The sequence below is a fragment of the Haemaphysalis longicornis genome, unplaced genomic scaffold (assembly GCF_048455015.1).
Source record: "Haemaphysalis longicornis isolate Haplotype H1 unplaced genomic scaffold, Haemaphysalis longicornis Haplotype H1 scaffold_12, whole genome shotgun sequence".
NCBI lineage: Eukaryota > Metazoa > Arthropoda > Arachnida > Ixodida > Ixodidae > Haemaphysalis > Haemaphysalis longicornis.
In genome coordinates this window covers 110,445,786-110,458,928 of record NW_027526225.1, presented here as the reverse complement: position 1 = coordinate 110,458,928, position 13,143 = coordinate 110,445,786, and the positions used below count along the sequence as shown (strand labels likewise).

Sequence of the window (13,143 nt, the reverse complement as noted above, 5' to 3'; positions counted from 1 at the left end):
ATTGCTGTGTAGATGTGTATATAAGCCGCCTGCAAGCAATAAAACTTGGTTGTTAGTCAGCGCCGCGTGTTTGTCGTCTACTCTACGTCCTGTCCTTTACGCTGTTTCTTACATTTTTAATCCGCGTTAGCGTACGCGTATATGTACTTTAAATTTGGCGCTCTTTGGCCTTTGATGGCCCTGCGCCAGAAAAAAACGAGCTATTATTATCAGTTACAGTGGGAGAGGTATTATGACATCATTCGCGGGTACGGCTGCATGGAGATCGTGTATGCATGGATATCGTCCGTGCAGCCACCGATTGGTGGGGAGAATAAACTCCGCTGCGCATGGGCAATGCTTAATGAAATCGCGTTAATTAATTAATTTTGACCGCCTGGGGATCTTTAACGCGCGCCGAAATCTCGACACACGGGCGTTGTCGCCCTTCGAATCGCCTTCATCAGAAAAGCAGCCACCACGGCCTGTACCAAATCGATAGTGAACAGTCTATAGCGCCCAAAGGGAAAAAAAAAAAAACGCTCAATGAGCCTAATAACGCTGTCGCTTTGAAATCCCGGGGGGTAAGCGCGCTGGCCAACACACCTCTGCGGGTATGTCCACTCTGTGCCTCGATGAAGACATTTTTTAGGACTCGCACGGACTAAATTAAAATTCTCGGCGCATTGACTGTACACACCGCTATGGTAAAAAGGAAACGAAGCCACGTAAAAACTGTTGTAGACGTAACTGTGACGGTGGCGGCGAACACAACTATAGTTAGAACGCGTGCCACGCGGCATTCAGCAAAAGACGAAGCAGCCCAGCGCGCGTTCCGGCATTTCGCTTCTGCACCCGCTAGGCCTCGTATTCTCCGACCGGTCACTTCGACCGCATTCTGACTCCAAATCCGCCGTTGCAAGTCAACCGGAAGTGAGTAAGGCAGTACGCGAAGCTTATATCAGCTATGTTTTAACTCGACCGTGAAGGGAAAATGAACGTTTCTGCTAGTTCAGTTCAGCAAAACTTTATTGAGGTGGGGGAAGGGATTAAAGGGAGAAACTTGGGTGGAGTCCTCTTTCCAGGGCCCCAGAAGCTTGTGCCCCGGCCCAGGCCCTGTCGATCAGCTGGCGCTGGTCTTCCAAGGCCTCGCTGGCCAGAGTCGCCTCCCACGTTTCTAGTGAATGAGGTGTATTGTTCTGTGTTTGCCATATAACTGGGCAATTCCATATGGTGTGGAAAAGGGTGGCTTTTTCATTGCCTTCATAACAGTCCTCACTAAATCTGTCTGGGAACATAAGCGCCAGCCTTGATTTGTGTGGGAATGTGTTGGTTTGTATTCTTCTCAGTGTTTGTGCATCGTGGGCGTTTAGGGCCATGTGAGGAGCGGGTAGCGTTCTCCTTTCAAGTCTTTTTCTTTTAAGACGTTCTAGGAATTCGCGGAAGGTCAGGCCTAACTCTCTACTGATCTCTGGGATTCCCGTCATCGCGGTCCGGTTTCATGTCGCTGAACACCTGCCGAAACGAGTTTCTTATATTCGTTAAACGAATATGTCGCAAAAAGCGCGAGGCACGCCCAGCAGGGGATGTACCTTTTATCGGTAGCGATCTGCGCATGAGCAGGCTGCCGGTCCGCCATTCTTGGCAGGCGCCTCCGGCAAAATAAACAGTGGGCACCCCCCAGCTTTCTGCTTGGGTAGCGGCTATGGCGCTGCAAGTTTTTTATTTTTTCTCTTTCGACAGCTCGTGGTGGGTTCGTATACGGGCACACAAAGGCTTTTTAAGGGAATGGTTAAAGATGTTCGAGGCTGACCATGCGAGCACATAGATGGCGGTTAAAGATGTTCGAGGCTGACCATGAGAGCACATAGATGGCTATCTATGCAGTGAGGAAGTAACGAAAATAAAAAAAGTAAAGAAAAACGGGCGCTTCGACCACTGCAGATTAGTCATGGGAACGTGCGCCGCTACCGTGACATTTATTGGAAAGGTACGGGTGACGGGTCGGTGCGGGAGATACTGCGGGTGCTGGTGGTAACACGCACTTATTTTATGCACAAGGGATACAAAGACGCCATGTTACGCTTTAGCCAATTTTGGCGTCTAGGGAGAGTGATATAGGTAATGGGAATTGGGGGGGGGGGGGGGGGGGGAATATGATACATCTAATGGGGTATGAAACTAAAGGAAATGGTGGAGGCCAGATGTCTCGAGGATTTAGTGCACACACGTTCTCCGAAAGTTCGACCTTTTTTGTGGGCGTGCCTTGCTGCCATTTTTGGTTCGCCATGGCGGCCGCTCGGAGGACCGGTACTGGAAAAAAGGTCCATTTCCTTCCATTCCCGCTGAGTAGTGGAATGGGGTGTGTATGATAAGCGCATATCGTGCCTCTATAGTGAGAACGGTTGATCCGAGACATTATGATGAAAAGCGGTCTAATAATCAGCAGTGATCTCGCTCAATTCAGACTGCGAGATTCAGACTCGGGGACGAGACCCCCCGCAAATCGACCTGGAAGACACCGAGCGTGCTCCAATTCCACCTGCGCGACATTAGGGCAGATATTTGGTCTCTTAAATACAATTTTAATTATTAAAAAGACTGCTCTGTTCCGATAGCAATGTAATACGATACCACAAACACAAAACCGGTCTAGATTATGATCTCCGTAGATATTAGGAAAAACATGGTGGCTCACCAGCCGCCGTTATGATGTTCGAACGGTTTCATCAAATTGTTTGGGTCATTGGCGACCGCTTTCCAAAGCCACCGCAAGGCAACATGGGCGTGTGGTTGTAATGGACAGTTGACAAACTGACAACAAACTTCGACTTTATTTTCCCGCCCAAAAGCAACCTTGAGCAGTTCCTGGGCGGACTAAAACTTCTCCCGCAGCTGCTGTAGAGCAGTTCTGAGCAGTCAAAAACGACAAATCGAAGAGACCTTCTGTTTTCAGGGTTCCCCGTTTTGCGTCACAGCTGACGTCATCGGACAGCGTCAAATTTGAAAGATTTTTCAATATTGCACGTTTTTAAAGCGAAGCTTTGTGCGGCTCTCCTCCCGATTTTCTCGGGGGCTGCTGCTGCTTCTGGCGGGCGGTTAAGTTCTGCCTTACAGCAGGTTACGCTGACCTCCGTAGGACCCGCCATATTTTTTGTGTGAAAACTTCTTTCGAGGCTGGAATTCAGTTAAGTTAGTTACGAAAGGCTATCTCTTTCAGATTAATTAAAACTTGGCTAAAACTTGGCCTCGGTTGGACGATGGCCCCAGCTGTAATAACACCTTCCTGAAGCGTTACGTATTCATAGAAACAGCGCTAACGACACGAGACAAAAAAAAAAGGAGGAGGGCAAGAACACAGACACAGCGCTGTGTTTGTGCCCTCTTCTTTTTTTTGTCTCGTGCCGTTAGCGCTGTTTCTATGAATACGTACCAACTCGCCCAGTCTTCCGTTTTAGCGTTACGTATATGCGGAGTTATGGCCTCAATGACATTTTTTTAGGAAACACATGACCATAAAATAGTGGATACACTTCGGAATATTTGGGGCCATTTTTACTTCTATAAGACTGCCAGAAGCGCCAAATCATTTTCCGTATGTATTTCCTAAATACTGAGTATAGGGAAAACATACAGAGCCTGACTTTCGCTTCCAACTGGCGATAGAAACATAACTGCTCAAATCGTAATTACCGAAAGAAATCTTGTGATTGCAGTGCTTTTGAAAATATTCCTATAATTCCGTTTACCGCATTTTCGCGCGTATAACCCGCCCCTGAATATAATCGGCACCCCCACTTTCATCCCGCCGTATCCCGCCGTAAGAAAAAAAAAATTCCTCTCGTATTGCCCGCACATTTGATCCAGGATAGGTTGCATCAAAGCTACTGCTCAAGCAACACATCACATACTACGTAGACAGAAAGAGCGTATATTTAGCAAGTAGAATACACTGCAAGGCGAAAGTCACAATTACCCGCCGCGGTGGCTCAGTGGCTAAGGCGTTGCGCTGCTGAGCACGAGGTCGCGGGTTCGATTCCCGGCCGCGGCGGCCGCTTTTCTGATGGAGGCGAAAAGCAAAAACGCCCGTGTGTACGAGATTTCGGCGCACGATAAAGATCCCCAGGTGGTCAAAATTAATCCGGAGCCCTCCACTACGGCGCGCCTCATCGCCTGCGTTGCGTCGGCGCGTTAAACCCCACAATCAATCAATCAAAGTCACAATTCTCTAATAAAATTCAGTTGTTAGAGTGCGCTCGTCATTATTTTTTCTTCCTTGTCCTTGTATGTTTTGCGCAATCACTGCCGCGGAAGGCTTAGTCAGTGTTACTGCGCAGGAGCTTCGCGGCACAACGCGCACTGCCGTGAAGCTGCACTAAAGGGAGAAACCCCGCGTATTATCCGCAGCCCTACTTTGCCGCTGAAATTTTCGCGTTCTCGGCGCGGGTTATACATGCGAAAATACGATATACGAAACGGTTAAATAGGGCAGTTTTCTTGCCCGGTTGCAATCGGTTGACGCTCCGTCTTTCCCGCGCACCCAGCAACTCGTCAGCCATGATCCTGGAGGGCGTTCCCAAAGAGCTAATGAGCGGTCCGCTGGCCGATCCCGTGCCGCTGGGCTACGCCGAACCCCGGTGGAACCTGTACCTCGGAGTCGCCGTCGTCGGGGCGCTGCTCATCGTGTCGGGGGCCTTCCTGGCGCCAACCGGCCTACGGTACGCGCGACCGACCCGCTGTTTGTCCGCGCAACCATGGCTGCTTGGTATCCTCCTAGTCCGTCTTCCGTTGGCGGCTGACACATGTGCGGAGAGCGACGCGTTCTCGCACGTATTTTCCCTCTCCGCAAACTGGTCCGGCGGCGGGTCAGAAACACGCGTGAAAGCCTCATGGCCTGTTTTAACACGAAGGTGTTTTATTCCGGGATACACAAACGTTTGAGTGACGTCATATCCGCATGGAAGTGACACCAGTACAACGAAGAGAGTTACCTCTAAAGGGTGCACCCCTGCACACTGAGTCTTCTTGCGGGGAAGCAACCCTTAGTTACTTAAGAGTACGTTATACTTCGGGTTGTTCATTTTCGGCTTTTATATCTTAACAGGAAAGTTTTTTATGCCGGGATACACCGAGATTTCACTGACATCATATCCGTCACGGCAATGACGCCAGTACACTTCATTGACGAAGCGACCCGCCAACAGGACGTCGCTCACCAAGCACACCCACAAGACAGCCGCCTACCCGCAAATCATGCTCAGCTGCAGATTTAGCTCCACATTTCAATTTCGTGTTTTAATAATTCCTATGACAGAGGAATCAACCAGTTTCTTTGGGGGGAAGGAAAGATGCGTGCGGAAGTGCGTCGACCTCCGCATGTACTACGTTAAAAATTTAAATACGAACAACGGAACGTGTGGCTTTCAGTACATGCCGCGCATCCTGGCGACGGGCCGCGCATGCGCAGTGCGAACACGTTACGATAGTTGGTGTCCAACGTTGATATGGAAACACCGTCGTTCGGCGTGTGAGCGTTTTGGTTTGTCTTCCCACCGCGTTCGGCGCCCGCTCACGCAAGCGTTATCTAACTTTGTTGCTGCGATGAGTGAAAACGGCGCACGCAGCTGTATTCCTTAATTTTTTATTTCGTGCTGAGCGCCCAGCGGACGATGGAAATACGATGGTGTTTCCATATCAAGGTTGGTCACGAACTCTCGTAACTTGTTCGCACTGCAGTACGCGGCATGCACAGCATGCACTGAAAGCCACGCGCTCCATTGTTCGTATTTAATTTTATCGCGATCGTACATATACAGTGCACTCGCGATAATTCAAACCCGGATAATCCAAACATTTAAGTTAATTCAAACGAATTTTAAAATTCTGGCTGGCCCGCTATGTCTTCAAGATATTTTAAAGCCGCCCAATCCAAACTGCTTATTGCGTAAATTCGGTTTATTCGTGCTTGCTTGTCCTGGCCGGAAAATATCTGCTGAATTAGCCGCTCCTAGCTGCACATTTTCATCCTTTCAGCATATTGCTAGAACCTGCAAGTTCTTGACCAGTGAAGAAAACGCTCGCAATAAACTGGCTGCTCTTTCTGGCATCGAAAACTTTGTTTTGAACCTCATGCAAAGGCAAAGCTGTCATCCGCTCGGGACTTTTTTTTTTTTCAAAGCGTGAATAGCAATTCAGTATTGTGTGCGACTATTGTATTATGAAATACATGTGAATGTTTCATTACAACACGTTGGTATGTTGCGCCGAGTCATATTTATGATAAGTTTTGATAATTCAAACTTGTGCTAATTCCAATAATATCCTGGGGTCCCTTCGAGTCTGAATTACCGCGAGTCTGGTGTATCTGTTTCGCCATTTGTATAGCTTAAGTGGGACGACGCTAGAAGACAGAATTTCTCTGAACTTCACAAGTGCGAAAATTCATTGCATCCTTAACTGTTTTAGGAGACGAACCCGTGATAGAAGTCAGAACCTTCGAACTTATCTTGAAAGCATTGGGTTTTGATAAGCCATTTCGTACCGTATTCCGCCTCAGAACCTACCCATAGATGACGGAAATAGTGATGGTTCGCTCATACACTCCAGAAAACTCACTGCCTTTGAGGCGCGAGTGGTATGCTTCAAGATCGCTATACCGAGTTGCACGCTTTCTTGCTGCCATCGTACAGCATTATGGCCACTTTCCACGTTTCATAGACTAGGGCCGTATACATAGATGTAATATCCGCTACTATAATCGGGTACAACTCAAGAACGGCAACGGAAGTTGCCGCTGTGCCTCATCACCGCAGCCGGATGTTTCTCCGCGCGGCGCAAGTAGTGCGTTACTGGGAGCATTTTGAACATAGCACGAGCCGTTTCCTTGTTTTTTTTTTTTTTTTTTTGGGGGGGGGGGGATAAGTCTGCTTATAAACTACTACTGCGACGACAAACTACACGAGAAAAGGCAGACGATATCACGCATTCATAGCAGTCTCCTTTAAAAACGCGCGCGCCCGTTGACATCTCGCGCCCTAATCAACGTTTTTGTGATGTTTTTCGATGAAATAAACTACTTTACTTCATCCGGGTCCGTCTCTTAGGCGGAGTTATATCGTACGTGAGCTATACAACAATTCACTTCATGACATCAGCATTTCAGGCACAAAGCAACCATGGTAGGTTGAGCATCCACCGTTGATTTGGCACTCTTTGGACCGGGTTGCCCTTGAGCCAAAAAAAAAAAAAACATGATAACAATGGCAAATAACCTTAACGATTTATCTCTGTAGTTTATCGCTAGACAGTGTTTCAATACAGCGACGAGCGAGCCTGATGCCTAAGGTGATAGTGGAAATGATTAGCTGCCGTCGGCTGCATACTCAACTTCCACTAAAATGTGGCTCTCGAAGTTCAATTGCCCGTTTACCTGTCTTTTCTGTAACTTACCAAGTACAGTCGTCCACAGGCTTAGCTGGAGCATCATATTTGACTTTAGAGTGAAATATCTTAGAAGTTACCAACAAAAACTGTTCAAACGACTGTGAAGTACTTCGGAGATCCCCTTAAACTTGAAAGAAATGCAGCAGTTCTGACGAAATTACCTTGCACCAAAGCAGGAGGAGACGAAAGGTGTGTAAAGCGTTGCTCCAGCTAACCCTATGGGCGACTGTACACATAAGTCGCAGAAGGCGAGGCGAGTATTCACCAGTGGCGTAGCCAGAAATATTTTCGGGTGGTGTTACTCGCCGCCGGCAAACCTAAAAAGAAAGAGAGCCTGCATGTAAAGGTCATTTCTAAGTAATTTTTTTATTTTGTTTTTACATATTAATATCCCCATGCGGGGTGTGTGTTTGTAGGGTGGGCGAAAGAAAGCTGAAATTAGGAGGAGTCAGACAGGGGAATACACCGTCCAGAAAATTCAGGGGGGGGGGGTGTTCTGACACCGGAACACCTCCCCCCCACGGCTACATCCCTGGTACTCACTGATAATGCGTAAAACTATGCGGAGATTACTGAAAGTAGGACGTTAACCTTGGAGCTTCCTTGTGCGACGTACTCGTTTCGTCGTGTCTGTACGTCGCTACGAGTGCCTCATCAATTATCCCCTTTCATCGCTTTTCTAATCCAAGCACAGCAAAGTGTAACGAAATCGCTTTACCCAAAACGTCGTTTTATTGGAGGTGTTGCTAGCTGTGTATAAAGAGTACATGACTCTTCGCTTTTATCGAAGTATCGCTTATAACAAAGCCAGTTTCCAACTCATGGACTTCCTTATAACGAAGCTTTACAGTATATCCGGTAGTGAACGTAGGGGCAACCGTTCCTACGCAGTGTGCCGTTTTTTAAAGCGAAAGCTTTCTTAGTGGACCGGTGGTCTGTCAAAAAATTGGCCGCATATCTGCTCCTTTCGTTGCAAATGTCGTCAAAAGACGATAGTCTTTGTCGACATTGGCCAAGTAAATGCCCCCCTTCGCTTTCCCGCTCGCTTCCTATGCTGTTCCTCTCCCGTCTCGTTCCTCGCAAGCTAACACGGTAGATGTTTGGTCAATTAAGTCGATGTAAATTTACCGCGTTCCACTCCTCCAGGCCGGGTGCCTCGATGCCAGCGCTGCCGTATACAACGGAGACGCGCGTGAATCGAGGCGCCCTACTTGAACGTTTATAGAACCACGTTGCCCTACTACACGTGCGTTTCAAGCAGAACGTGGAACCTATCTAGTGAAACATTTTGTAACTGCTGCTGCTTAATTTCTTAAAATGCCGCTAGAAGCTATACTGGCGCGGGCGACAGCAGGCGACGGCGGAGTGAATTGTTTTTCTGCAGTGGATGTAGTATTTCATTTCGCTGAAATCAAGCATCTATGATTTTTTATAAAGGAACACTGCAAATATCACTTACGTATTAATTTGTTGTCTTATATTTGCGTAATTCCTTGTTCTTGTTAAACAATGTTGACAAGTATGAACATTACACCGGACTTAGACGTTTAGATTTGGCTGCGAGTATATAAGACTATTGCGCAGACCTTGTATCACTTTGGCCGGGTGGCTGAATCGAGTCACAGACAGACAGGCAGACAGAGAGACCAAAATTTCTGGGTTTGAGTGGCCAAAGACTATCGTCTTTAAAAACTAATGCATTTCCCCATAAAACGAAAAGCTCTGATAAGATCTCTGGAGTCCAGGACGCACGGCGCGTGCGTGAAATCGGGCGTGAAAGAACTCTAGGTAAGACAATGCACGCATAGATCATGGAGAAGGGACACCTTTATCTCATAAACTACGCAGAGTGATACATTTACATCGTTAGTTGCGTTTACTTAGGGCGAGAAAAATTCAAAGCAGGGGTTCGTCCTTCGTCTGCGGTTTGGGTCTTAGAAAATTTGACGATCGATTGGACGCACTTTCAGCGAAGGCTGCATGTACTTATAGCGAAGGTCTTGATGCTCTTCTGACGCAATGATGATGTGAGAAAGCTTTCCCGCTTTTCTCAGCTTTCTTTAGGAAGTGATGGTAGCTTTTTATATTAGAATGTTATGTATGCCAGGTCGCAAACAAGGATTACGTTCGTTCGTATACGTCCGTACAACACGACGTCCCAATCGTTATCGCCGTCATAGGAACAGCCTGGGGGAATCGTGAATCGTTAACTGTTAAGGATAAGGTTTACCCCACACTATCGGACATGACTCGCTTTTGCCGCCGAGGCAATGGCATGTTTTAACAGCGAAGATGTTGAGCAAATCGTTTGTGTATGGTGTCCGTAGTTAAACACACCAAGAAAATGCCCAGCGCTCGTACACGCTAAGCATACCCACTCAGGAAGATTGGCCAATATTAGTCAAAACAAACAAACAAACAAACAAACAAAAAACTCAAGCGTTCGCCGCGTGCCTCGAGCGCACGTTCTTCAAGCCAAGCATGCCCACTAGGGAGTTTGGCCAATACTGGCAAAAAAAAAAAAATCGAGCGTTCGCCGTATCGGGGAAACACTTGCTCGGAACGAGAAAGACGCGTCATATAGCGTACGCCCCTCGTTCGTTCGTCCCCGGGTCGTCATGCGCATGCGCTCTGTACCGTAGAAGAGCCGCGCCTTGAATGTCGAAGATAGGCGATCATTGACTCCACATGGCACGGCCGCGGGTAATTCGCACGGCCGAGGAAGAGGCCGCGTTTCGAGAGGCTCGGCGTGCAAAGCATCCCCTACAGACGATAAGTAACGCTTTCAGAGTGGCGTACGAAAACGTCGACAAAAACGACGAGCCCACTCTGGCCTTGCTCAACATAAGTTCACTGAAATCCCATGCCGCCGACGTCAACCACGACACCACAGCGATACTAAAACTTGACTGTGTGTCCGTCAGTGATCACCTACAACAACTTTGTCATTCAAGTCTTGCGCGCGAGTACAAGCTTCCCTGAATTTTTGTAACCAAAAAAAAAACGTGGCTCCAATCCACGCTGTGAAGGTGGTTGGAATGCGAAGCTGTAAACACGACACCCACAACGATTACCCATGCGACGTCACTTGAATTCACACACGTGGCTCTACAAGGAGTGATACCAGAGACAAGTGAAATGTACTTAACCACACTTTCTATTACTGCGCAACGACATTCACTACTGCGTTATGTTCTTCTTCTGGCTGTTCTTCTGGCGTCTTTACTTACCGTGGTCTGCCCAGGGTAGCCTGAAATGAACTGAAGGAGGTACTACGCCAGTCTCCCTTTTTATATATGAAAACGAGGTGACGTCACTACGTGATTTCTATGCTGTCGGGTACTTTTGCACTTGGAGTAGCTTACGCAACATAATCTTTGCCAGTACGGCCAGTACCCCTGGATAAGTATGTACCTGATGTCAGTGTGGACACCTTCTTAATGGTGATAGTTTTCTGCTGACATTGCCACGAAAATTTGCTTTAAAGGTAGAGGTATACCGCTTCAGAGTAATAAAAAAAACTTTAGTTGATTCCTCTGTCATATGAATTATTAAAACGTGAAAGTGAAATGTGCATGCAAATCTGCAGCTGAGCATGATTTTCGGGTCGACGGCTGTCTTGTGGGTGTGCTTGGCGAGCGACGCCCTGCTGCCGGGTCGCTTCGGCAAAGGTGTACCGGCGTCATTTCCGTGACGGTTATAACGTCAGTGAAATCTTGATGCATCCCGGCATAAAACACTTTCGTTTTAAAATATAAAACCCGAAAACGAACAACCCAAAGTACAACGTTCTCTTTAGTTCTAAAGGTTGCTTCCCCGCAAGAAGACCCTGTGTGCAGGGGTGCACCCTTTACAGACCACTTCCTTCGTTGTGGCGTCATTTCCGTGACGCATATGACGTAAGTGAAATTTTCGTGAATCCAGGAATAAAGCACTGTCGTGTTAAAAAAGATTAGGCATCTGTGAAATGTCGCCGGGCATGCGCATGCGCAGGTACGTGATTGGCTGCCAGTCACCGCAGTGTGGAGACTGGATCGACGATTTGGCCATGTCGATCAGCCCTCGGCGGAAGCCCTGCGACGACTTCTACGAGTTCGTCTGCGCCAACAGGAACGTCACGCAGGTGCGAGTCGAGTGCTGTGGTTTAATGCCTCATCGTTTGAATTATCCTCGGTCCTTAATTCCATGCACAATCATTGACTGGAACGCATTGCCGTCACACAAAGCCACCGCCATTGATGCTGTCAAATTTCGTGAACTCGCGGAAGGTTCAGACTAAAATCAAAACTATCCCTTTTTCATGATTTCTGTTTGACACGTTGTTTTCTTTTGGGCCGTGATTGTTTGCTGCTGTTTCTTTGTTGTTTATTTTTACTTGGTATTCGGAACTTAGATTACTTTGTTGTATTTATACGCACGGTTTCTTTGTATTTGCATGTGCATACCCTCCTGCATGAGAGTCAATAAGGGTATTCTGAATAAATAACTTAATAAATGTGTTGTTGTCGTAATGAGGGGCCGGCTACCCAAAACGGATCTCACTCTTAGGAATGAACCAAAAAAAGAGGTCAAAATCATTCGCAACATCCTTGCACTTGGATATGAACAAATGACGCGCGGCTAGAAACAAGGCAGGGAAAGTGGCGGCAAATAACCCGACCCTTGTGTATTGTAAAACCACCACTCGGAGCGTACAGGCGGTGACAATTACGGCACGGAGTTATAGCGACGAAAATCAAATTCGATGCTTACAGACGCTAAAGCTAGTGTTAGGTGCTTGTGAATAGTGCATTGCAACGCATAGCATCACTTCCTTTTCTGTGTGCCGCTTTGCTGTTAACCGGCTCTACTGTGTTCGTCGGGTATACAATCCACGCGAATCATGTTACCTCGAACGTCTCCTTTCTCACGGGACCGATTTCCGGCTCGGTTCTGGCAGGCAGCCTCGATCAACGCGTTCCTGAAGCTCCAGATCCGCGTGGCGCTGTCTTTCTTCAAGCGGCTGCTGCTGCTCGACACGGAGCTGCCGGACTCTAAGCTGGTCACCGCGCACGTCAAAACGGCGCGCTTTATGCAGAGGTGCATGCAGGAAGCGCTCAACGGCGGCGACGACATCGGTACGCCCGCCCGCCCCCTGGGCTGTACAATTCCTTCCTTCCTTCCTTCCTTTTTTTCTTCCTTTTTTGTTTTTTTTTTTCTTTCCCTTCCTTCCCTCCTTCCTTTTTCCCTTCCCCTTCCTTCCTTCCTTTTTTTCTTTCCCTTTATTCCTTCCTTCCTTTTCCCCTTCTTTTCCTTCCCTTTTTCCTCTATTTTTTGTTTCCTTTTTCCTTCCTTTTTTACATTTTTTCTTTTTCCTCCCTTCATTCCTTCCTTTCTTTCTTTCTATCTTTATTTATTTCTTTGCTTCTTTTTCTTTCTTTCTTGAAATTCTTTCTTCCTTCTCTTCGGAAAGATGACAAAGCTGCGTACAAACGTTTTACACCCTCACCTTGACAATATAGGAAGGGAAGAAAGCAAGGAAGCCATATTTAGCAGACTGGTGCACTTCGTGGTTATGATTCTTATTTTTTTCTATGGTGAATGTGAGGAGATATCTAAGATATGGGGCGCATTGTCGAAAAGTGGACGGGTGAGGAAAACAACGCGCGATCGTAACATAGAATTATTTCTTCGACCCTTATAAATATCGGTACCTTTCCGCGCCATTGGTTTCGCCGCTTC

General features: G+C 47.4%; 1 protein-coding gene across 3 annotated transcripts in view; it reads left to right on the top strand.

Annotated features, from left to right (window-relative positions):
* The window catches only part of LOC144163234 (membrane metallo-endopeptidase-like 1), a 39,462-nt gene that overhangs the window by 11,248 nt on the left and 15,071 nt on the right, over positions 1 to 13,143 (top strand). For 2 of the 3 annotated variants that reach the window (XM_077694099.1, XM_077694101.1), the window contains exons 2-4: positions 4,524 to 4,697; positions 11,416 to 11,545; positions 12,362 to 12,539. In XM_077694099.1, coding sequence (XP_077550225.1) covers positions 4,537 to 4,697; positions 11,416 to 11,545; positions 12,362 to 12,539 — 469 coding nt within the window. In that variant the 5' untranslated portion in view covers positions 4,524 to 4,536. The remainder of the gene's footprint in view (positions 1 to 4,523; positions 4,698 to 11,415; positions 11,546 to 12,361; positions 12,540 to 13,143) is intronic. The other variant, XM_077694100.1, reaches the window with a different exon arrangement.